Genomic DNA, 24,923 nt, shown 5'->3' with positions numbered 1-24,923 from the left:
AGTTCTAAGTGTCTGTGTATGATTGCGGTAGGAGTTTTAAAAAGTGTTTAAATATATTTAAAAACTCTTTAATATAAAAATTAGATTGTTTGGATATTACATATCAAAACACTTTTAATTTCAAATAATCTAAAAAGTATGTTTGAGAAAAAAAATCATTTTTTCCTCAAAAGTTCTTTTTTGGATAATGCGTAATATAATTCGAATTATAAAAAATTGTCAATGAACGAAAATATTAATATAATTTTAAAATAATTACAACTTTCAAACTTTTAGAGATATAATTATAATATTTACAAATTCAATTAATTGTCATTTCTACATTAGAAAATACTTTTTAAATTTGTTTCCAAATAAATATAACATGATTAAAAGTGTTTTAAATATATAGTTACTAAGTAGTAAATAGCTTTTTAATAATAAAATTTATTATTTAAGTTATAAGCTATAAACTCTAAAATTATAAACTATATTTTCTAAAGCAATTCCAAACATACACTAAAACTACAAACATGCTATGAGGATATGCAAGCTCAACGAAAGTGGAATTCGTTATTACAAAAATAATTTTTTTACGCGAGTAAAGTATTATTCAACCAAATTTCCTTCTCTTCTCATTATATTTATATATTAAATCATATGCGTCCTGTGATAGCATAGACTTCTCTCTCTTTTTTATTTTTTGATAAAATCATAGACTTCTCCTCCTTTTTTTATAATAATATATGTATGATAGTATGCTTTTATATACTCCTTTGAGGCTATAAAAGAGAAACATGAATAAATTCTCCTATCTAGAGAGAGAAAATAACAATAACGTCGATGTGGCCTCCGACTCCACAAACTAAACACTGCCGTTTTAGTGTCGAATTACCTCGTCCTCGACGTGGCAAGGTGTGCGCTCGGAGCCAAATTCGAATTCCGGGTTATTGTTTTGTAGCTCGATCGTCGGCCTCGTCTCTATTATGGGACCATGAACGCGCCCATTATCGGTAAGCTCCACTTTCTTTCTCTTGTTATATGATTTATGTTACATTTAGTTGGGTAGTTTTGTTTCAATTTTTGTCTGGTGTTGTGAAGATCCATTGCAAGGAGACTTCCCAGAGGTGATAGAGGAGTATTTGGAACTTGTTGGGAAGTTGGGATGATGAGTTATTCTAAGATCCTTACTGTTCGTGTTGATACTTGTTTGATTGACTAGCTGGGTGCTGTGATGGGAACTGCGGATTTTGAAACCAGGGGTATTACTAAGGAGCTTCGAGATAAAGACTGTTGCTGCCATAACAAGTGTCTGTTGGTGATAGTATGGTCACCGTATCCTTGCGTCTGCTGCTGACAAGTCATTACTCTTTGGGATGTCATCAGTGGCGAGAGGATTACACACAAAATTCTGAAGCAAACATTTAGAGATTCTCATTGAATTAGTTAAAAGTTAAATCTAATGAAAATTTAACTATTAAATTATAAAATTATTCATATTAAATTAGTTATATTTTAAATAACTACAGTAAAATCTAAACTAATTTTTAAATTTAATACATACTATTCATTCATTAAATTATTTTTATATTATTTCTTTCTTTCTTCTTTTAATATTAATATAGACTGCCATTACGATTGCCATTCTTTTTCCTAACATAGAACTGACAACACGCGTCCCTCTCAGCAAGTGTGATCTCTGCACTCACAAAAAGTGGGTGCCAGAACAAAATAAAAAAATCTACTCAACCTCTTACTATTCACACAACCTCCACACTCCACACTCTACATTATTTTTAATTTTTATTATTTTTTTTATTAAATATTTATTATATAAATAATGAATAAATAATTTAAAATAATTTAAAAAGAATAAATTCAAAAAAAATTTAAAAAAAATATTAAAAATTTAAAAAATTTTAAAAAGTATGGAGTGTGGAGTGTGGTGGAGGTTGTGTAGCAAAACTCGAACAAAAAAGACTCTCTTTCTTATGCATTTATTTTGATTTTTAAAAGTGGTGACATTTGAAAATTAATATGACTGAACCCAAAGGGAAGTATGAACGCTGATTTGTTATGAAGATCTGTGAAGTTAAATCCGGATATTTAAAAAAAAAAAATTACTGGATTAGAAATCCAGTATCACTGTATCAGATGAGTGTGCCCGAATTTTGCAATTCGGATTCTGGTCCGGATTTGTTTCAGGCTGGAATCCGGATTCCAGACTGGTCGGGAAGGCCTGGATGAACAGTCCCAAGATGGTAAACGTGATGAGACAGACGCAGAAAATTCAAATAAATTAGCTTCGGTGCATTTTCACGTACGTGCAATACAAGTTCTTACATGCCTGCGCTATACATTACACAGTACTGGATTAATTCAGATGTAGTTTTATATAATTACAAAGTCAAGCTTATATATATATATAGATATAGACATTAATTAAATATTAGAACTAATTCTCTAATTCGGATGAACTTCCAGATCTGGAGCGATAGCTGTAGGAGAGATAAGCTCCAACTCCAAGTACCAAAATCACGAGCACTGCTGCACCGATATTTACCAGACACTTCTTCTTGTCTTCATTATTCATCCTTTTTGCTAGACTATTCACTCTCTGCTTAGCAGAATCCATCACAGTTTTTATTCTCACAATCCCTTTCTCAGCTTTTAAATCGGCCTCCTTACCGATCATCTCTTCCACCTTACCGCCAGAAGATCTCACTTTCTTTTCCTGATCTCTGTTCTCTGAAATCTTTGGCGCTGTACTGCTAATTTCGTGCTTCACAAAGCTGTCTGTGCTTTTCTCGCCACTTTCCTTTCCATTAATGATCATTTTCTTTTCCACATATTTCTGATCAGATTCTTCTGTTTCTTTAGCCTTCCCATTTCTATCATTATCTTTCTTTCCAATGGACTTTTGGCGATCAACCTTCTCAGCGCTTGACGCCATACTCGCTTTGCCCGTTACGTTTCTGGTATCTAAGGTTGAAGTAGCCTTTGGGGGAGCTAAGTAGTCTTGACCCTTTTGTGCGTTAGGATCGGTAGTTGCTTCCGGAGGGCTCCGAGATTGATTAGTCTTCACAACCCATTTTCTTTCGTCTACGGCATTTGAAGACGTTGCTTTTGGAGGGATGTCTTCCCTACCCTTCTCCACTTTTCGCTCGGTGGCAACCCTCTTAAGACTCCGAGGCTGAGCTATCTCCTCCGGCCTCCTCCTTTTCTCAACCCCAGAAGTTGAAGCGGGCATAGGAGGAATAATCTCCTCTTGAACCTTTTGACTCTTTGATTGGGAAGCAGACCTTGGAAGGCTTGGAGTTTTCTGGGTTGTTTTAGCTTCTTCAGCAGGGCCAACTGTTGCTACGATCTTCTTGGGGATTGTAATGGAGAGAACCCCATGCTGAAACTTGGCGCGAATCTTATCGGTGTCGCTATTCTCTGGAACTGGAAAACTTTGATTGAAACGGCTCCATCTATCATTTACAACCGGTCGCTCTCCTCGAGCCGTTACCGTACGAGAGCAGTTCACGTATGCGACTTTTATTCTCTCCTTCGTGAAACCTGAAAAAGTTCAGAGGTTACATGAGGAACGAAGATATATATTCCCTAAACAAACGTGGATGATCAACAAACAAACGAACGAACGAGGTGGGTAGAAATTAAGATAGTTGGTCATGTATTAAACACACCAGGAAGATGAATAATTATAATATTTTCTGCTGCTTCTTCCTTCCGTTCTGATATTGGTTGAAAATCCTCGTATACGAGACGGGAATATTGTCGTGGAACGGCAGTAGTAACCTCCCCAGATCGTTGCCTCCTTGCCATTGCTAGCTGCTGCGTACTTAAGTTTTGATCAAATCGATCTTTATGTGGAGATCTCACAAAATGTACTGATGCTTTTGGCCGGATGGAAAATATTTGCTGGTTATGGGTACCATTTTATACATGTCACATGATGCTGTACGTTGAGATTGGATCATGCATGCTGGTAATTAATTTGAGTAGTTTTCTTTTCTTATGGATGAGACTATTCCTTTTTGGTTGCATTGGTTTTGTGCTAAGTTATGATCATGGGCTTCCCAGACTACATCTACATGTGTATATATTCCTTTACTGTTTCATGGGGTTTTGTTTAATGGGCTTTCAAATGTCTCCCAAGTCATGGCATAACCTCTACAAACGAAGACAAGATACCTTGTTTAGCCACCAAAACAAAAGAAAAAAGAAGGTTCTTTGTTTGGTTTCTACGCTTTTTCAATGCGTGCGCGCAGGCCGCCCAGGGTGCATCAGTAGATAATTATTTATTAAAGACAACATTAAAGAAAGGTGATTTATCTATAGTAGTTCAAGTTTTATGGGTTTTCAATAACAAAAAGCAAGTTTTGCAGTACCCGTATTACTTGGGCGCGCATGCAATAGATGATCAGAAGAAGGAGATCGAGGTTATATTATTTTGGGTTGATGACAATAAGTGCACTGGGCTCGGATTGCTTGCTGATCAAAAAAGTGAAAAATATGATCTGAGTGATCGATCTCAACACGATGAAGAGAGGCATGCACGTTGTTCATCATGATCGTTGGGGGCTCGAATGGATGGAACATGCAGCTGCTTCATCTTCAGGTAGTGCTTTCTCCATTAAATCCCCATATGGGAGTCGATATGTGTAGGCAGGCATATATAAATTATAAAGTGAAATAAATGTTTAAGTCATAAAATTTTTTTATAAAAATAAATTTACAAACCGGCGTATATGACTTGATCATGTGTTACATTAAATTAATGTAAAATTACTTTTATTATAAATTAGTAGATCTAACGTATAACATTAGGCTAGTTATGTCAATTTGTGAATTTATTTTTGTAGAATTTCTTTATGGGTATAGCAGTATTTCTCATTTTTTAATCTTAAAAAATCTATGTTTTCACATGGAAATGCTTTTTTTAAATGGTATACCACCCAAAAAATTTATCATCCATTTGCTTTAAACTGCAACTGATTAGTAGTGTTTATTCGGGTTTCGGCCCGGGAACCTGAGTTTCAAAATCGGGTCGAAATCCGGATTGAAACCGATTTTTTAAAATTCAGAACTCGGGTTTCGGGTTGTACTTTTTTTTTTAAATATAAATCAAAACCTACATGTTATGAATATATTTTTTTATGAAAAAAAATATTGATGCAACATTCAAAATCTATTTATTTAATTTTTTAAATCAAAGCCTATATGTTCATTGCCCACAAATAAAAAGTAAAAAATAAAACATTTAAACCGAAAAAAAAACCGAGTACCAGGTGTACCCGGATTTTTCTATGCGAATACCTGCTCGAATTTGTTCTGGGCCGGAAACCGTAACCGGAAGGAAAAAATTCAGCCTAGATGAACATGCGTACAACTGAACATGTGATAATTCTTCATCAGTCGATTTTCTTGAGCATGTCACTTTTTTTTTTTAAAAAAATATATATATATTTGCAATCGTGAATTATGTAATTGTTGCGTAATTACTTTGAAAAAGATTGAGTGGGGTCCGCTATTTTTTCATGTGGGTCCTATATTTTATTCATTTTTTCAAAACGATTACGCAGCGTTTACGCATTACACGGTTGTATATAAAATTACTATTTTTTTTTGACTTAATTACTTTGGGGTTTGGAACTCGTTAAATAATTTGCAGATTCGTTGGGGCTACTTGATCGGGTATTTCTATTTAAACACTAATATTGGTAGATTAATACGTGTTTAAATAAATAGACAATAATAATAAATTACATATTGATACGTAGTATAGAGATGGATAAATACAAATTTTCATTAGTTGTATGATACATTATCTCACGTACGTACACCAATTGGAATTAATCATGTCTCGTACGTGGTGTGAAAGTTAAAAAAAAAAAAAACATAGACAAATAAATAAATTAATTAATTAACATGACTATATATACATATTTGATGTATCTTGCAATAGAAAAAACATTTACAATCTTATGCATGATATTAAACTACGAGTAATTCTACATATAACCGTGAAGTGCGTAACCGCCGCGTAATCGCTTTGAAAAAGAGTGAGATCCATTATTAAAAAATTAATTTTTTTCATGTGGGTCCCATGTTTTATTCATTTTTTTCAAAACGATTACGCGACGATTACGCAATTCACGGTTGTAAGTATATTTTCTCTTAAACTACCCTTAGTTTGTAAATTAAAGGGTTTTTTTTGTAATTCTTTTTTAGTGGGAAATGATGCATGATGCATCCCGATAAAAGCTACCGATTTTCTTTTTTCTTTTTTACTTAATTGTTAAAGAAGTATTTTTAAATGAGTTTGTGAATTTTTTTGTTATTTTTTTTTAAATATTTAAAGAGATTAAAAAAATGCTTAAAAAAAACACAAAATAAAAATTGCATTTTGCACTTCTCTATAGACTCTTTCTTTACATTGGACTCTTCAAATTGAACAAAAAATTAGATCTCAGTTTTCTTATTTGGAATCTAATTACGAGTTCTTTGTATTTTAATTTTTATGGACTTTTTCGAACGGAAAAAAAGGGGTTTTGGCCAAGTATTATACAGCTTTATGCATGCATGGGTCAGTGACTCCTAGCTAAATTCTAATACCTTGGCCACGTTCCAAACCCTTATTTTGCAAGAGTAATACTACACAACCTTCTAACTTCCACACACTATATTTTTTTGAAATTTTAAGATTTTTTAAAAAATTTTAAATTTTTTTTGAATTTATTCTTTTTAAACTAATTCAATTTTTCTAATCATTATTCATATATTAAATATTTGATAAAAGAAAAAAAAATTAAAAAAAATATAGTGGGTGGAGGTTGTGTGAATAATAGAAAGTTGTGTAGATTTTTTCTATTTCGCAAGCCCTTATTTGATTAATTCTCAGTGATTTTAAAGGCAATTAATTATAAATAAAACGGCCAAAAGGATAACTAAGAAGAAAAAAGCTGGAAGGAGTCAACAGATCATGCATGCATGCATCTAGATGAATTACCAAATCTATTTATTTATTTATTTATTTTATGGGAGATTTATTTACTTTTGTAGAGTTGTAAGAGAGATCTGAAGAGGAGAGAGATAAGGTAAAAGAGAGAAAAAAAAATGGATTATATTATTATGTGTCACACCTAATAATAGTATGATATATATCTATCTGTAAATGCAAATGATTTGGATTAATTTAATGGATAAAATTATTTTACAAGAAGTTTCCGAGAAAATAGTAATTTTTTATTTTTCCTATATTATCCATTACAAAAAAAAAATTGTAAAAATATTATAATTATTGAAGTACTGATTAATATCTTAATAGATATAAAAATTTGATAATTGGAAGTATCAGATTTTTTTTTTTTTTTAAAAGAGAAAAAGAATATTATGTTCATTGAAAATCAAACTGCATTGGCAATCACCAAACCGGATAATGTGGGCTTGAGGGCAATCGTTTAGATAGGTATGGAGACGGTTACGTTACACGTTTAACGGTCAAAGGCATCAACTTCCCGCTATATTCTAGGAGAACAACTCGAAAAAGATATACGCCCTACCATGATATGTGTCTTTGTCTCTTTTAACAGATTGGTCTTATCTTTTTCAACACCCCATTTCAAGCAACACTTCTTCTTTCCTTCCCTATTTATATCCCACCAGCTTCAAACCCCTAGCTGTGCAGTTAAACCTCGAATCTTGCTGTACGTTCTGACGTTTCTTCCTTCTTTGCCGGTGATCTTTTTGTGTTTTTGATCTTTTGGACGTTCTGGTTATTTGGAGATAATTCTATTTTCCACAAGCTTGTTGGATTTTCATGGCATAATCATCTTTTAGTTTCTATAGAAAGTAGAAACTGAACAAATGATTCCATGATCATTCATTCATGACTTTCTTCCAATATATAAGCAATTCCTTGAACCTACCTCTTGACAACTTTTCCCACTGCATATTTTGATACAATGTTAATGGTTCTCGTTGTTTAGCTTTCACATCACCTTACTTTTTTTTCAAATTTTTACAGGATTTTAGCGGGACCAAGATGGCAAGAATTTCAATCCCCTTCTTGGGATGTTTTTTTTTGGCAATATGTTTCTGCTCATCAATGGCAGAAGCTCAAGGATATGTGGTATACAAGGACCCAAGGCGACCGGTTGGAGCTAGGATAAAAAATCTCTTGGCAAGAATGACTCTGGAAGAAAAAATTGGTCAGATGCTTCAAATTGAAAGGGCTAATGCCACTGCCCAGGTCATGAAGGATTACTTCATTGGTATGCGTATATAGATTATGATGTGTTCAACTTCTACTGTTGCATGTGAATTTGCCATAATTACTCTAAATGTTCTTTCAACTCACAATAAAGTGAAAAATGTATAGGTAGTGTATTAAGTGGTGGAGGGAGTGTGCCTGCTCAAAAGGCTTCTCCAGAGCAATGGGTAGATATGGTGAATGAAATTCAGAAAGGGGCTCTTGCTACCCGTCTTGGAATCCCTATGATTTATGGAATTGATGCAGTTCATGGACACAACAATGTATATAAAGCAACCATTTTCCCCCATAATGTGGGTCTTGGAGTGACCAGGCAAGTGCATATGCTTGCATACATACCATGAAAAATTCTACATGCATAGCCATCCTTTTGTTTTTCTGTGAAATGTGAGAAACTTGAACATCCTGAACCAATCGAGCTAGCAAATTTTGTTTGTTCAATGGCAATCAGTTCATCATTCTGTTGCACCTCAAGTTGAATCACGTTTTCTGTTATCATACCTGCAGGGATCCTGATCTTCTAAAGAGGATCGGTGCTGCAACTGCACTTGAAGTTCGAGCCACTGGGATTCCATATGCTTTTGCTCCATGTATCGCGGTAATTACAAGTTTTTCACCAGGATGCAATGCAACTATTAAAGAAAATCCAAAGCACCTAAAGTTCTTATTTCTCCACTGTTTTCTGTGATGGTGATCCTATTTTGAAAAATAATGCAGGTTTGCAGGGATCCAAGGTGGGGTCGGTGTTATGAGAGCTATAGTGAGGACCCCAAGATTGTAAAGATGATGACCGAGATCATCCCAGGTTTGCAAGGAGATATCCCTGCAAATTCTACAAAGGGAGTTCCGTACGTTGGTGGGAAGTAAGAATTTACATCTTTTTTCATTATTTTGATCTTAATTTGTTTCAAACAATTTGTGCTAAACGTGTTTATCCATTCAAACTTTGGATGAACAAATTATAAGCCACTTTTAATCAAGCATATGACTGCTTCTTCGCCACTTAAATTAGAATCAGTTCTAGTAAATCCTGAATTTAAAGTCATTACTCGTGTTGAATGTGGGTAAAGTCCATACTTATATTTAAGATTGCATTCAGGGACAAGGTGGCAGCTTGTGCAAAGCACTATGTTGGTGATGGAGGCACAGTTAAAGGAATTAACGAAAACAACACCATAGTTACTCAGCACGAATTGTACAGCATCCACATGCCTGCTTACTATGATTCAATTATTAAGGGTGTCACTACTGTTATGGCATCTTACTCGAGTTTGAATGGAATGAAGATGCATGCGAACCATAAGATGCTGACAGGGTTTCTCAAGAACAAACTCCACTTCAGGGTACTTTCTGATTCAATATTCAGAGTTTTAAAAAATTCATGGAAATATATTTATATATATATATTTTAATGAGATGGAAATCCCAGAGAAGTAATGTTTCATTATCGGTTGATCTTTTCAGGGTTTCGTCATCTCAGATTGGCAAGGAATTGACAAGATTACATATCCACCACATGCAAACTACACATACTCTGTTCAAGCTTCAATTCTAGCTGGTGTTGACATGGTCAGTAACAAATATTAGCAAAAGATTTATTTCATTCATGGTCCCAAGATATTTTGCTAAGCTTTCTGCTGGCACATACTCCTATACCCTTACAAATCTTTCTGTAGTGTTGTAAAGAGCTTCTAATTCATGGATATAGTCACTGACATAGATACACCATGTGTAACTGACAAAAAAAAAAAAGATTTTCCTTCATCATAACCGAGGGCGTTACATCAATGGTAAATTTGCATCTTTAAGAAGCCATGTGAAGAGAGATGCATGACTTTCAAAATGATGCAGGTCATGGGTCCTTACAACTACCCAGAATTTATCAATGAATTGACCAATCTGGTTAAGAAGAATGTCATTCCCATGAGCCGCATAGATGATGCTGTGAAGAGGATTTTGAGGGTTAAGTTCTCCATGGGGCTCTTTGAGACCCCGCTGGCTGATAACAGTCTGGCCAACGAAGTTGGAAGCAAGGTTAGCTATATCATATCCGAAACTGATCTTTGGTTATTTGTTTTTGTAATGTCAAAGCACCACTTGATCGGATTTCCTCCTTTCATTAGGAGCATAGGGAACTCGCGAGGGAAGCTGTGAGGAAATCACTTGTGCTATTGCAAAATGGAAAATCTGCAGCTGCCGGGCCTCTGCTGCCTCTCCCTAAGAAGGTGCCAAAGATTCTTGTTGCTGGAAGCCATGCAGACAACTTGGGTTATCAATGCGGTGGATGGACAATCGAATGGCAAGGACTTGGCGGGAATGACCTCACTGCCGGTACATATTCCCTACCAGCATACATTTAACTTCTCTTTAATGATATATATTTTCCCTCATTTTTCTCTCCAGGTTGTCTGCAAACCACGTTTATAATATGAAACTTGTCTCATTGTGGTTTTCACACTTAGTCATGACTAAGTGTGAAAAATTTGGATCGTCTACTTCAAGTCGCTATTGTAGATTTACTAATTCCATCTCGAAGTTATTTAAGAGCTCTAGAGGATCTTAATCCATACTTTCGTATTGCATTTCTTTCCATTTCAGTAGCCTGTCTCGTTGATAGAATGATTAATTTATGACAGGAACCACCATCCTTAATGCCATCAAAGCCACTGTGGACCGAAGCACCCAGGTGGTCTTCAATGAGAACCCCGACCCTGCCTTTGTCAAGTCCAATGACTTCTCCTACGCCATCGTGGTAGTAGGCGAGCAACCCTACGCTGAGACCAACGGTGATAACCTGAACCTCACTCTCCCTGAACCCGGGCCGAGCACAATCAACAATGTATGCGGGGCTGTCAAGTGTGTTGTCGTTGTTGTCTCCGGTCGGCCGCTTGTCATCGAACCATATCTTGCATCAATGGACGCTCTGGTGGCTGCATGGCTCCCAGGTAGTGAAGGTCAAGGTGTGGCTGATACTCTTTTTGGTGACTATGGATTTTCTGGCAAGCTGGCTCGAACATGGTTTAAACGAGTAGATCAGCTACCCATGAATGTTGGGGATCAACACTATGACCCTCTTTTCCCATTTGGTTTTGGGCTAACAACTAAGCCTTCGAGGCAAAGCAGCTGAAGATCCATTCCCTAGAAAAAGTTCCAAGAACAATATGTTTTAATGTTTTTTACGTACGACCTTATGTTTTTTACGTCAACTTGTAAATTCTTTATTTCCTACCTTATATATTAATGCCAATGAGTGAGAAAATACAATTGTTTTGTTAATTTCCCTATATGCCATATTTATCATAGCATGTGACCATCTTATATACACGTTCTACGCGTATTGGGTCATTCCATTTAAATGCATGTGGAATTCGGTTCACATCTACAAACATATATATAGTCGTTTGGTTTCAAAATTTGTCATTGTCATTTGAGCATACATTAGCACCATATGGATGAGTCAATCGAGTCGATTGGTGATTGGGACTAGTGGAATGATGGGATGGAGGATATACTAACTGAGATGTTGTACGAAGAAATGTTGATGGATACATTGAGGGGAGGGAAGATCACACATGGAGACCATATTCGATTTGTTGAATGGCTGTCTGTGATTGGGCCAAACAATTTCAATTCCAATCAATTTAAAGGTAAAACTGCTCGTCTTAAGAGAAAGCAACGGGAATTTACGGATCATATGAAGCAAACTGGTTTAGGGTGGGACCTAGAGAGGAAGGCCCCAGTTTCCAGTGAGGAACACAGGGCAAAATTATTAAAGGTATGAAATTGCTATTTCTAAAAACATTTATGATAGATTATTTAAACCATCTCAAAATTTGAATTACAATTTTTTTAACAGTTCTACTAGATACAAGCGATTTGGGGCACCAATTGCGTACCAAATGCTGAGGTGAATTGAGTCATGTCAGATGTCCTTTGAAAAAAAAAAACGAAAAGAAAAGAAAGAACAAGAAGAAGAAAGATAAAGAAGAAGGACGAAGTTGATGAGTATTCCAAGAATGTCTCCCGTCTGAAAATAAGATAATGAAATCACAGAGGAAAATTAAGCTCAAAACCAACAAAGAAGTGTACAAGTTTGACGATCCCATTATCGTCTCCGTCCAGATCTCCAACCCCCATGCCACCAACGATCTCTCCATCTCCCTCTTGCTCGAGCACCTTAGTTTCAAGACCAAATAATTTAAAATTTCTGGCCATTCTTCCCTCATTCCACGGCCATTCCTCATCTTCCTTGGTCTCCTTCTCAAATTTCTGGTCAAAACTTTAGTGCAAAGATCATTTCAAAGAGAATTTATATACCCAGAAAATTTATAGGAATCAAAGTTGTTTATTTGATGAGAAAGAAAAAAGAAAAAGAAAACTAATCTGATAACTATCAGCTTCAAAATAGCATTAAAAAAATAATAAATAAATAAAACTTCAAAACATCAACTTTTTAGACTTTTCAAAACAACTTTCGTTTCCCGCCTCATCCATGCGCACCGTTTCATTAACCCCATTCCATGTCATCATTGGTGCGCATGGGTGCACAAAATCGCCTGAAATAATACTTTTCCTTTTTTTAAACTTGTTCTCATTGTATTTAATTACAATTTTAATATTAGGTGAGGTCATCATTTAAGCATTTCAAGACCGAGGGATGCCCAAAGTATGAACACCTATGCTCAATTTTTGGATGTTCAGTTGCAATTGGGACATTGCATCGGACATCGACTGACCCGACCCCAAGTAGTGATGATGAGCGGATTCTTGAGAAGGAGATGCGAAACTGTGGCCGACGGGCGACTAATGATGAGTGGGGCCCATTACAAGTGGCTGGTATGGACGTATCCATGCAATCAGGGAGACCCTTCTCCACCTCCTATGCTAGTGGATCTCGCTGACGACAAAGGGGAGGGCCTTCCTAGCCTATGCCCCTTCAAGCAAAATTTAGCAAATACCTTGAGGAAATTAAGCTTAGTTCTGCTGCGAGGCGGAAAGCTGCTAAGGACGGGAGGTATGGGAGCATGTCTGGGAAGCGCGACAAAGGGTTGAATAGCATAGAGTCTAATGGAGCGTTTGATCTCCAGATGCATTGTATGAGGTTGTTAGAAGCAATAGAATCTCTTAAGCAATTTAACAAGGCCTTCGAACAATTACTTGATTTGACAATGTAGAGATTGTTCGTGTCAACTTCTGATATTCGTAGGAGTCAGTGGCCTTGGAGTTTGACCTGAGTAGGCATTGATGAGGGTATTATAGGGGACTGCCGGATTAGTATTTTATGCTTATCAATTTTATCTGACTTAGGATTTTATGTTATTTATGCATGTTTTAATTATTCATGCTGAACATGTGACTTAACTATCTAGTGGTACGTAGATGACTTTACTATTATTTTTTTTTTTGCCATTTATGCATTGGCTAATTAATTTGTGACGGTATTCTTTGACATTATGAACATTTAGGTAATACCGTAATATAAACTATGATCATATTTTATATAAATAAATACGTTCAATGTTCATAATTTTGCTAACATGTGGTATTTTTTAACGCACACGCAAGAAGGGTTATTCAGGATGGACAATGATATTAGTTCCGAGAAAGCCCATTCGATGGAACTGAACAACGAAAATGAAGAGACATGCTAAAGTATGTCTCACAATAGCAAGATAGACGAAGGAATGGAGATATATAGTTCGAGTGGAGATGAATCGACACTGCAAGAGATGAACATAGTTTTCACGATGTGGATGACATGCCAAAATTCTGGAGGTCGGCTTCGAATGCCCCAACACAATATAGGTCTCCAAGAGGATTAATATATTTAGGAAGTTTTGAATAGACACTCACAAAATTGCGTCGAAATGCTTTGAATGGAGGTGCCCGCATTCCGTTATGTATGCGACATGTTAAGGCAATCTATGATTATGGACCCTACAGAGAGGGTCTCTCTCGATGGAGGTATCATTAGGCATGTCTTGCTTTCTTGTTGGCCATGCACATGGCCAACGAGTCATTGGAGACTGCTTTCAACATTCAACCGAAACTATTAACTGCCATATAGGGGCATAACCGGTTCGGTCTAGTCCGGTTTTAGACAAAATTTAGGACCGAACCGGTATGTACCGGTTTTGTATTTTTGAAAAACGATTACGTACCGATTACTCTCCTAAACCGATACCTCCGATTTTACCAGTTCCGGTCCCCTTTAATAATATTAGTATTAGGGTGTAAAATGAAATTAATATACTAATATATAATTAAAGCGAAATGTAATTAATATATTAATATATATTAGTATTACTAATATATTATGTATTTGTTAAAAGAAATATGTTGAGAATTTATTAGGTCATAAAATGTTATTAATATATATTTTATGTTTAAAGCATATGATCAAATAAATTTTCATTTTTAAGATTAAAGTTTTATATTATAAATTATAATAATATTATCTTATATCTAATTATAATTTATATTATTATATATATATATATTTTTATATAATATTAAAAAATTAATTTAAAATATATAATATAGTGAACTGGTCCAGTCCAGTCTGGTCCTGTCCTAAAAAGTATAGAACCGAATAAAAAGTATAGAACCGGAACTAGACTGGTACTAGCCGGTTTTGGAATTACGAAAATTGGTTTCGGACCGGACTGACCCAAAATTGGACCGATTCCACTGGTTTGGGCAGGTCCAGCTGGTTTTTCGGTTCAAGTTTACACCCATACCGCCACATAAGGATGGTGATGTGGGCACTACATGAGCTAGGGAGGACTGTTATTAGGCCAACACACACAATTGTGGTCCGTCCTTACATTGCAAGAAACCCTCGCAATTATTCATGGTTTGAGGTAATGACTTTCCGAGATTTGCACTAGGGCCATCAGTATATTCAAACTCGATTGTCAGTTGTACTTCTAGGGTGGCACGTGTCCCTCACGCGCCAGACACGCGCCACCACAATCCCTGTGTCTGCTTTTTTATTTCCTCTAAAGTTGAAAATGCGGATATACAACTTTCTAAGTTGTATTTTGCTATTTTTCTATGTGTCATTTACGTTTTCTATTATTTCCTTTGTTTTAGGTTAATAATAATAAATAAATAGTCTCTTGGACAATTTGTCCATAGAGTGAAAACCCTCTCCTCCTTTGCAAGGTGGGGATGTATCAGTTAAAGCTGTAACTTCGCTTTCATGAATGAATGAAGTCTATTTTTCATAAAAAAAAAATAAATGCTTACCAAGCTCTATGGTAAACATGAGACAGTACGAGAGTTGAATGTAAAACATATTTTGTCTCACTCCCAAGTGAATGAGATGTATCTGTAGTGCATGGAAGTTGTGAAAAAGAACCCAAGCATTAAATTACTCGATATTTTTGGCAAGTGACAACCTATGAATTTTGATTGTTCCACCACGGGCGTTGGGCAGTGTACTTGGCATTTGCTTATCTCTACAAAACGAGGTGAAAACTTATGGGATATTGATAAACTTATAATTTCTTATAATTTATTTTTCAATCAATCAATATAACTATTTCACTCCATTAAAAATAAATCTTAATATTATAAAATTACTGGTAAAATCTAAAGGAGTTGCAAATTTCCAAATAGTTTGAAGTAACATTTTCCAAACTTCTGATGTTTGGTTTAGAGCATAAAATTGTGCACTGTTCGTTCAAAAGAGTCTCAGCATCAGTCAATATAATATCCAATCTAAAGGAGAGATGCAGGCATAATCAACCCATCTTAGTTGTTGAAAATGGGTTGATTCTCAATAGTGTCGGTATACAATCAATACTTAATAGTGTCGAAATCAGGTCCAACTCCTTTTCCTTCTTTACATGCACCCCACCACCTCGCCCTCGTTTACTCCACCGCGCATCTGGCCCCTAGTGGGGGCAGCGGGTGGGGAGGGCCCAACCCTGCCCCGCACTTATATATTTGATTATATTTATATATATTTATATTATACATATTTATAAATATTTATTATTTGTACTATATATAAATATATTAATATGTATTAAGTAGAACTTTTATTAAGTGTGAGCCTTGTATTGTGAAAGTAATCTATAAAAATATTACCCTATTACACTACAACTTATACAAAATATACATTAGCTAATTTAAAAGCTACGTAATTTTTAAATTATAGTGATATTTACAAATTTAAATTTACATTTTAAGTCTAAAAATGTATTTTTGATCACTTTTGAACACAAGAATAATTTTTTGGGCCTAATGGAATGTAGTCCCTTATTGAAGTGGGAGGGGGGTAGTGGGTGGGGGGCTGGGGGCGGGGAGGAGGATACCCTGCACTGTATGGTGCGAGTAGCACCTTTACATGACCCGCTCTACATCGTGAAAGGGGTAGAACTGCCTTCGGCCTAGTTTTCCCTTTTGGTCCTACGAGAGTTATTCTGTTTGGGTAGTTTAAGGCTGGACCTGCTCTCGCCTGTTAATATCGCAGGGAAGGTAAGTGTTGAGTCAGACTGACGCCGAACCCACTCTTCTTTGCGACGGAGGTCGGGATAAGTTGTTCAGGCCCGCTCTTCATCGAGAGAGGAGTAGAGCGGCCTTCGGCCTAGCTTTCCCTTTGATCGCACAAGAGGTACGCTATTCCAGCAGTTTGAAATTGGACCTGCTCCCGCCTGTTAATGCTCATAAGGAAGATAAGTTTTTGTCTTTGGGCTGCCAAGGGTTGGCCCGCACTCCGTCGTGGGAAGGATGAAACGGCATATTTCTCCTTTTGGTACCTTGCGGGGGAGGTAACTTTTTTGGACAACAATGTGGCTAGTATGCTCTTCGATGCGATGAGGGTTGCGGTAAGTTGTTCAGGTCGCCGGGAGGGTAGGACCCACTCTCCATCGCGGGAGGGGTAGAGCGGCCTTCGGCCTAACTCTTCTCTTGATCCCATGGGAGGTACGCCGTTTGGGCAGTTTGGGACTGGACCCGCTCCTGCCTGTTTACATCCCAGGAAAGTAGGCATTTGATTTGGCAATGATTTTGGTATGTAGCTCGGGTAGTTATGTCATTAATGCGGCATGGTTTTCCAATTTGCCTTAGCCCGTTGGCGTCCTTAGTGGTCCGTCGATGTCTTTCATGTTAGAGGATCGAGAGTCTCCTTTAGTTATCGCCCATTATGCAGACAGACACTCAAGGGCTGGATACTGATCGAGGGATCTCCAGGTCGGCGAGTCCCATCCCTCTGCAGTATACTCCCTCATAGAGGTTGCGTCCAGGAGAGTCAACTCGTGGACCAGGCTGAATAGTCCATTTGTTCTGGGATGGGCTTTCGCTTTTTGTTCCCTCAGTTGCCCTTTCAGGTCCAAAAAGACAGAGAAAAAACCCATTATAACTATGCCTATCTTTCTTTACATTGGACTCTTCAAATTGAACAAAGAATTATATCTCAGTTGACTTGTTTGGAATCTAATTACGAGTTCTTTGTATTTTAATTTTTATAGACTTTTTCGAACGGAAAAAAAAAAAAAGGCTTTTGGCTAAGTATTATACAGCTGTATGCATGGGTCAGTGACTCCTAGCTAAATTCTAATATCTTTGCCACGTTCCAAACCCTTATTTTGCAAACCCTTATTTGATTAATTTTCAGTGATTTTATGCAAAAAAGTTGGAAGGAGTCAACAGATCATGCATGCATGAATCTAGATGAATTACCAAATCTATTTATTTATTTATTATGGGAGATATATTTACTTTTGTAAAGTTGTAAGAGAGATTTGAAGCGGAGAGAGATAAGATCAAAGAGAGAGAAGATAAGATCAAAGAGAGATAAGAGATATCTGAAGTGGAGGGAGATATATTTAATTTATTATGTGTCTCACCCAATAATAGTATGACGTATATCTCTTTTTTTTTTAACAAATGATATATATCTGTCTTGCTCTAATATTAATAACATTTATTTGTAAATGCAAATGATTTGGAATAATTTAGTGGATATAGTTATTTTACAACAAGTTTCCTAGAAAATAGTAATTTTTTATTTTTCCTATTTTATCCATTACTAAAAAAATTGTAAAAATATTATAATTAGTGAAGTACTGATTATCTCATAGATATAAAAATTTGGTAAATGAATGTATCTCTCAAGGTTTTAAAAACCTTTCCGTTTCGGTCGGAATGGCTGAAACTTTTCATGCTGAAACAGTAATTGGCAAGGTGTGATGGGTTATTGCGTTTCGGCTCAAATTCCGGCCGTTCCAGTCAAATTCTAGTGTTTCGGCTGGAACACATATTTCAATCCAAAATTAGACTAAATGAAAATTTAGAAAATATTCTAAAAAGAAAAGGGCAAACTAGTAAAAGCCTCAGCCCTTTTCATCACACACACACATATATATATATATATATAATCATTTCTCGTATAAGCAAGTTAATAAAACCCTTAAAACCAATTAGAAAAAAAATAAATACTTAAAAAATGTTAACACATGAATTGAAGTAAAGTAAATGCACGAGAGAAGCAATTAGACCTGATGATCTTTTCTAGATAATCAGAAACAATGGATTGCCAGAAGGGGTCCATGGCAGGATATATATATTGTGTTTTTTTACGGAGATATTTGATTTTTTTAATAGTTTTTCTTACATTGATTTTTTTAACAATGTGATTGAGAATTAATTATAACTTAAAAATATTATTGAGTTTTTTAAATATGTATATTTTTAATATTTGTATTAAAATTATTTTAAAATATTATATTTTTATATATATAATTTATTTATATATCGATTATTTTGAAATGGTAATCAAAACGTTTCAGCAAGGGTTAACAGGGAAAAGAATATTATGTTCATTGAAAATCAAACAGCACGTCTCTCGAGACGGTTGCGTTACACGTTTAACAGTCAAAGGCATCAACTTCCCGCTATATTCTAGGAGAACAACTCGAAAAAGATATACGCCCTGCCCTAGTACGTACCCTAGCATGATACGTCTCTTTTAACAGATTGGTCTTATGTTTTTCAACACCCTATTCCACGCAACACTTCTTCTTTCCTTCCCTATTTATATCCCACCACCTTCAAACCCCTGTGCAGAGTTAAACCTCGAATCTTGCTGCACGTTCTGACGTTTCTTCCTCCTTTGCTGGTGATCTTTTTGTGTTTTTTATCTTTTGGACGTTCTGGTTATTTGGTGGTAATTGTATTTTCCACATGCTTGTTGGGTTTTCATGGCATAATCATCTTTTAGTTTCTATAGAAAGTAGAAACTGAACAAATGGTTCCATGATCTTTCATTCACTTTCTTCCATATATAAGCTATTCCTTGAACCTACCTCTTGACAGCTTTTCCACTGCATATTTTGATACAATGTTAATGGTTCTCGTTGTTTATCTTTCACATCACCTTTGCTTTTTTTCAATTTTTTACAGGATTTTAGTAGGACCAAGATGGCGAGAATTCCAATCCCCTTCTTGGGATTTTTGTTTTTGGCAATATGTTTCTGCTCATCAATGGCAGAAGCTCAAGGATATGTGGGATACAAGGACCCAAGGCGACGGGTTGGAGCTAGGATAAAAAGTCTCTTGGCAAGAATGACTCTGGAAGAAAAAATTGGTCAGATGGTTCAAATTGAAAGGGCTAATGCCACAGCCCAGGTCATGAAGGATTACTTAATTGGTATGCGTATATAGATTATAATGTGTTCAACTTCTACTGTTGCATATGAATTTGCCATAATTGCTCTAAATGTTCTTTCAACTCACAATAAAGTGAAAAATGTACAGGTAGTGTATTAAGTGGTGGAGGGAGTGTGCCTGCTCCAAAGGCTTCTCCAGAGCAATGGGTAGATATGGTGAATGAAATTCAGAAAGGGGCTCTTGCTACCCGTCTTGGAATCCCTATGATTTATGGAATTGATGCAGTTCATGGACACAACAATGTATATAATGCAACCATTTTCCCCCATAATGTGGGTCTTGGAGTGACCAGGCAAGTGCATATGCTTGCATACATACCATGAAAAATTCTACATGCATGATCATCCTTTTGTTTTTCTGTGGAATGTGAGAAACTTGAACAATCAGTTCATCATTCTGTTGCACCTCAAGTTGAATCTACGTTTTCTGTGATCATACCTGCAGGGATCCTGATCTTCTAAGGAGGATCGGTGCTGCAACTGCGCTTGAAGTTCGAGCCACTGGGATTCCATATGCTTTTGCTCCATGTATCGCGGTAATTACAAGTTTTTCACCAGGATGCAATGCAACTATTGAAGAAAATCCGAAGCACCTAAAGTTATTATTTCTCCACTGTTTTCTGTGATGGTGATCCTATTTTCTGTTGAATAATGCAGGTTTGCAGGGATCCAAGGTGGGGTCGGTGTTATGAGAGCTATAGTGAGGACCACAAGATTGTAAAGATGATGACAGAGATCATCCCAGGTTTGCAAGGAGATATCCCTGCAAATTCTAGAAAGGGAGTTCCGTACGTTGGTGGGAAGTAAGAATTTACTTCTTTTTTCATTATTTTGATCTTAATTTGTTTCGAACAATTTGTGCAACGTGTTTATATTTAAGATTGCATTCAGGGATAAGGTGGCAGCTTGTGCAAAGCACTATGTTGGTGATGGAGGCACAGTTAAAGGAATTAACGAAAACAACACCATAGTTAGTCAGCACGAATTGTACAGCATCCACATGCCTGCTTACTATGATTCAATTATTAAGGGTGTCGCTACTGTTATGGCATCTTACTCGAGTTTGAATGGAATGAAGATGCATGCGAACCAAAAGATGCTGACAGGGTTTCTCAAGAACAGACTCCACTTCAGGGTACTTTCTAATTCTATATTCAGAGTTTTAAAAAATTCAGGGAATCTTTGTTTTAATGAGAATAATGGAAATCCCAGAGAAGTAATGTTTCATTATCTGTTGATCCTTTCAGGGTTTCGTCATCTCAGATTGGGAGGGAATTGACAGGATTACATATCCCCCGCATGCAAACTACACATACTCTGTTCAAGCTTCAATTCTAGCTGGTGTTGACATGGTCAGTAACAAATATAGTAAAAGATTTATTTCATTCATGGTCCCAAGATTTTTTGCTAAGCTTTCTGCGGCACCTACTACTATACTCTTGCAAATCTCTCTGTAGTGTGTAAAGAACTTCTAATTCTTTAGCCATGCATGACCCTGAGTCTCCATAATTAGGTCCAAACTCGTGAGAAGTTAGAACTCCTTTCTTTATTTGTTACTGGTTGGGAAGCATGCTTTTGCCGTCTTCTCATGCTATGAAATTGAGGCAAGAATGATATCAGAATCATTCAGTAACCATTTGATGTCGTCTTCTTATATCTACTTTTGCTACCATAAATAGCAGTAGGTAATCTGGAAAAGTAAAATTTCATAGAGATAGAGATACAGAAATCCGAAATCATGGATATAGTCACAGACATAGATACACCATTTTGTAAATGAAAAAAAAAAAAAAAAGATTTTCCTTCATCATAAGTGAGGCCGTTACATCAATGGTAAATTTGCATCTTTAAGAAGCAGAGAGATGCCTGACTTTCAAAATGATGCAGGTCATGGTTCCTTACAACTACCCAGAATTTATCAATGAATTGTCCAATCTGGTTAAGAAGAATGTCATTCCCATGAGCCGCATAGATGATGCTGTGAAGAGGATTTTGAGGGTTAAGTTCTCCATGGGGCTCTTTGAGACCCCGCTGGCTGATAACAGTCTGGCCAACGAAGTTGGAAGCAAGGTTAGCTAGATCATATCCCAAACTGATCTTTGGTTATTTGTTTTTGTAATGTCAAAGCACCACTTGATCGGATTTCCTCCTTTCATTAGGAGCATAGGGAACTCGCGAGGGAAGCTGTGAGGAAATCACTTGTGCTATTGCAAAATGGAAAATCTGCAGCTGCCGGGCCTCTGCTGCCTCTCCCTAAGAAAGTGCCAAAGATTCTTGTTGCTGGAAGCCATGCAGACAACTTGGGTTATCAATGCGGTGGATGGACAATCGAATGGCAAGGAATTGGCGGGAATAACCTCACTGCCGGTACATATTCCCTACCAGCATACATTTAACTTCTCTCTTTAACGAAATCTATTTTCCCTCATTTTTCTCTCCAGGTTGTCTGCAAACCACGTTTATCATATGAAACTTGTCTCATTGTGGTTTTAGATGTGTGACAAAAATTTGGATCATGTACTTCAAGTCGCTATTGTAGTTTTACTAGAGCTCTAGAGGGTCTTAATCCATACTTTGGTATTGCTTTCTTTGCATTTCAGTAGCCTCTCGCATTGATAGAATGATTCATTTATGACAGGAACCACCATCCTTAATGCCATCAAAGCCACTGTGGACCGAAGCACCCAGGTGGTCTTCAATGAGAACCCTGACCCTGCCTTTGTCAAGTCCAATGACTTCTCCTACGCCATCGTGGTAGTAGGCGAGCAACCCTACGCTGAGACCAAAGGTGATAACCTGAACCTCACTCTCCCTGAGCCCGGGCCTAGCACAATCAACAATGTATGCGGGGCTGTCAAGTGTGTTGTCGTTGTTGTCTCCGGACGGCCTCTTGTCATCGAACCATATCTTGCATCAATGGACGCTCTGGTGGCTGCATGGCTCCCAGGTAGTGAAGGTCAAGGTGTGGCTGATGCTCTTTTTGGTGACTATGGATTTTCTGGCAAGCTGGCTCGAACGTGGTTTAAACGAGTAGATCAGCTACCCATGAATGTTGGGGATCAACACTATGACCCTCTTTTCCCATTTGGTTTTGGGCTAACAACTAAGCCTTCGAGGCAAAGCAGCTGAAGATCCATTCCCTAGAAAAAGTTCCAAGAACAATTTTTTTTTTTTCCTAAGCTAGTTCCAAGAACAATTTGCTTTAATTTATAGAATATTTTATTAAATCTATCATTCGTTTATAAATATTTGAGATGTTGCAGTCAATGACCCTTTTTTCTCTCATACGCGCATCAAATGTTATCATGAATGCACAGCTCTTTTAGATATTCCAACTAAGAAGTCCATTCAATTCTAAATTCTCTGAGCTATGGCTTTAGAACCAACAACTGATGTAATGATTCTTTCCCTTAAATCCAGTATTCTGTATTGCAATTGATTGGTAGGTTTGGTGCTCTCCAGACAACCTTGGCAACAGTTGACATATTATTAGTATTTCAAGCTCGGCTCATCTACATTCTACACCGACCCTGTTCCATTTTGATGCTTTTTGTCTCCATTCTTGAAGTCTCAAACGTATCCCCAAGGCCAAAAACAAAAGAATGAAGATGTGAAGGACACAATTGTCCGGAATGAAAATTCAGAACTCTTCCTGGTGTAACAGAAAAAATCAGAAAAGGAAGAAGAAATGACAGAGAGTCAGGCCACGGAGTGTGCAGAGAACAAATTGATTCTCTGTGATGTATATTGAATTGCTTGCCGAATCCTGTACATCCTTACCACTATATATGCTGTACATGCTTGCTAAAAAGGAAATAACAGAATAACAAACCTATTACAGCTATGCACTACAAGACAAAAAATCAATAATACAAAAAGGAATGTTCTGTACTCTTAATACTATAAGAACGACATGTAGATATTAAGAGAATAAACGACATGTAGTTGCAGCATGTTCTAAAACCCCCCCACAAGATGGAGAATGAAGATTAACAATTCCCATCTTGACCAAATGAACTTGAAGCAGAGTAGCTGGCAGTGCTTTTGTAAGGAGATCTGCACATTGGAGATGAGAAGGAACATAAGCTGTCGAGATTGCACCTTCAAGTATTTTATCTCGGATAAGATGGCAATCTAACTCAATGTGCTTTGTGCGCTCATGGAAAACAGGGTTTGCTGCAATATGAATTGCAGCTTGATTATCACAGAAAAGTGTGGCAGCTTGAGGGTGAGGCACACGTAGATCAGTGAGGATAAACCTTAGCCAAGTAAGTTCAGAACATGTGGTTGCCATGGCCCTATATTCTGCTTCAGTTGAACTTCTAGACACAATGGTTTGTTTCTTAGATTTCCAAGAAATCAAAGACTGACCCAAGAGAATGCAGTAACCTGTCACTGATCTTCGTGTATCAGGGCAAGATGCCCAGTCAGAATCACAATAAGAATTAAGATGCAGCTCTGAAGTAGATGACAGCAACAAGCCTTGACCAGGAGCAGCTTTAATATATCTTAAAATTTTTTGAGCAGAAGCTAAGTGAGTTGTGGTTGGCTGATCCATGAACTGGCTGAGAGTTTGGACAGGATAGCTGATGTCTGGACGAGTGATTGTTAGGTAAAGCAGCCTACCAATCAATCTTCGATAGATGGAGGGATCAGCAATAGGTGAACCAGTGGTTTTGCTCAACTTCAAATTTTGTTCCATAGGAATTTTTACTGGTTTGGACCCTAGAACACCAGAATCTGCAAGTATGTCAAGGGCATACTTTCGTTGGCAAATGTGAATACCTTCTGAAGATCGAGCTACTTCTATCCCAAGGAAGTATCTCAAAACACCAAGATCTTTAATTTTGAATTTGTTGTGCAATGAGTCTTTGATAACAGCAATTGAACTTAAGGAATCACTAGCAACTAAAATATCATCCACATATATGAGTAGGGCAGTAAAAGAATTACCATTTGTCATAGTGAACAAGCTATAGTCAGCCTTG

The 24,923-nt window shown here is 36.7% G+C and overlaps 3 protein-coding genes across 3 annotated transcripts; 2 read left to right on the top strand and 1 right to left on the bottom strand.

Moving 5' to 3' along the window:
- Nucleotides 1-2,293: 2,293 nt before the first annotated feature.
- On the bottom strand, nucleotides 2,294-3,899 carry LOC109008027 (inactive protein RESTRICTED TEV MOVEMENT 2-like). Its single transcript, XM_018987964.2, has 2 exons — nucleotides 3,669-3,899; nucleotides 2,294-3,540 (listed from the first exon to the last, which is right to left on the bottom strand). Exons 1-2 carry the CDS (start codon nucleotides 3,805-3,807, stop codon nucleotides 2,435-2,437), a joined length of 1,245 nt encoding a protein of 414 aa, XP_018843509.2. The 5' UTR covers nucleotides 3,808-3,899; the 3' UTR covers nucleotides 2,294-2,434.
- Nucleotides 3,900-4,337: 438 nt separating this feature from the next.
- On the top strand, nucleotides 4,338-11,502 carry LOC109014162 (beta-glucosidase BoGH3B-like). Its single transcript, XM_035685026.1, has 10 exons — nucleotides 4,338-4,603; nucleotides 8,012-8,258; nucleotides 8,366-8,570; nucleotides 8,765-8,855; nucleotides 8,975-9,120; nucleotides 9,357-9,600; nucleotides 9,722-9,826; nucleotides 10,109-10,291; nucleotides 10,381-10,588; nucleotides 10,894-11,502. Exons 1-10 carry the CDS (start codon nucleotides 4,553-4,555, stop codon nucleotides 11,382-11,384), a joined length of 1,971 nt encoding a protein of 656 aa, XP_035540919.1. The 5' UTR covers nucleotides 4,338-4,552; the 3' UTR covers nucleotides 11,385-11,502.
- Nucleotides 11,503-19,282: 7,780 nt separating this feature from the next.
- Nucleotides 19,283-23,137, top strand: LOC108989783 (beta-glucosidase BoGH3B-like). The gene is made up of 10 exons (XM_035685045.1): nucleotides 19,283-19,385; nucleotides 19,670-19,916; nucleotides 20,024-20,228; nucleotides 20,381-20,471; nucleotides 20,593-20,738; nucleotides 20,827-21,070; nucleotides 21,183-21,287; nucleotides 21,823-22,005; nucleotides 22,095-22,302; nucleotides 22,574-23,137. Exons 2-10 carry the CDS (start codon nucleotides 19,688-19,690, stop codon nucleotides 23,062-23,064), a joined length of 1,902 nt encoding a protein of 633 aa, XP_035540938.1. The 5' UTR covers nucleotides 19,283-19,385; nucleotides 19,670-19,687; the 3' UTR covers nucleotides 23,065-23,137.
- Nucleotides 23,138-24,923: the final 1,786 nt, after the last annotated feature.

This window comes from Juglans regia, chromosome 14, assembly GCF_001411555.2.
Source record: "Juglans regia cultivar Chandler chromosome 14, Walnut 2.0, whole genome shotgun sequence".
Lineage (NCBI taxonomy): Eukaryota > Viridiplantae > Streptophyta > Magnoliopsida > Fagales > Juglandaceae > Juglans > Juglans regia.
This window is presented reverse-complemented; position numbering and strand designations above follow the sequence as displayed.

What these genes read in the sequence shown, in the direction of transcription:
- LOC109008027 (XM_018987964.2), bottom strand. Translation starts at nt 3,807, where the DNA reads ATGGCAAGGAGGCAACGATCTGGGGAGGTTACTACTGCCGTTCCACGA. An exon ending in TATAATTATTCATCTTCCTG is followed by an intron (nt 3,541 to 3,668) that starts GTGTGTTTAATA and finishes GAACTTTTTCAG; the next exon opens with GTTTCACGAAGGAGAGAATA.
- LOC109014162 (XM_035685026.1), top strand. Translation starts at nt 4,553, where the DNA reads ATGATCGTTGGGGGCTCGAATGGATGGAACATGCAGCTGCTTCATCTT. An exon ending in TTCTAGCTGGTGTTGACATG is followed by an intron (nt 9,827 to 10,108) that starts GTCAGTAACAAA and finishes AAAATGATGCAG; the next exon opens with GTCATGGGTCCTTACAACTA. An exon ending in CCAACGAAGTTGGAAGCAAG is followed by an intron (nt 10,292 to 10,380) that starts GTTAGCTATATC and finishes TCCTTTCATTAG; the next exon opens with GAGCATAGGGAACTCGCGAG.
- LOC108989783 (XM_035685045.1), top strand. Translation starts at nt 19,688, where the DNA reads ATGGCGAGAATTCCAATCCCCTTCTTGGGATTTTTGTTTTTGGCAATA. An exon ending in CATGAAGGATTACTTAATTG is followed by an intron (nt 19,917 to 20,023) that starts GTATGCGTATAT and finishes AAAAATGTACAG; the next exon opens with GTAGTGTATTAAGTGGTGGA. An exon ending in CCAACGAAGTTGGAAGCAAG is followed by an intron (nt 22,006 to 22,094) that starts GTTAGCTAGATC and finishes TCCTTTCATTAG; the next exon opens with GAGCATAGGGAACTCGCGAG.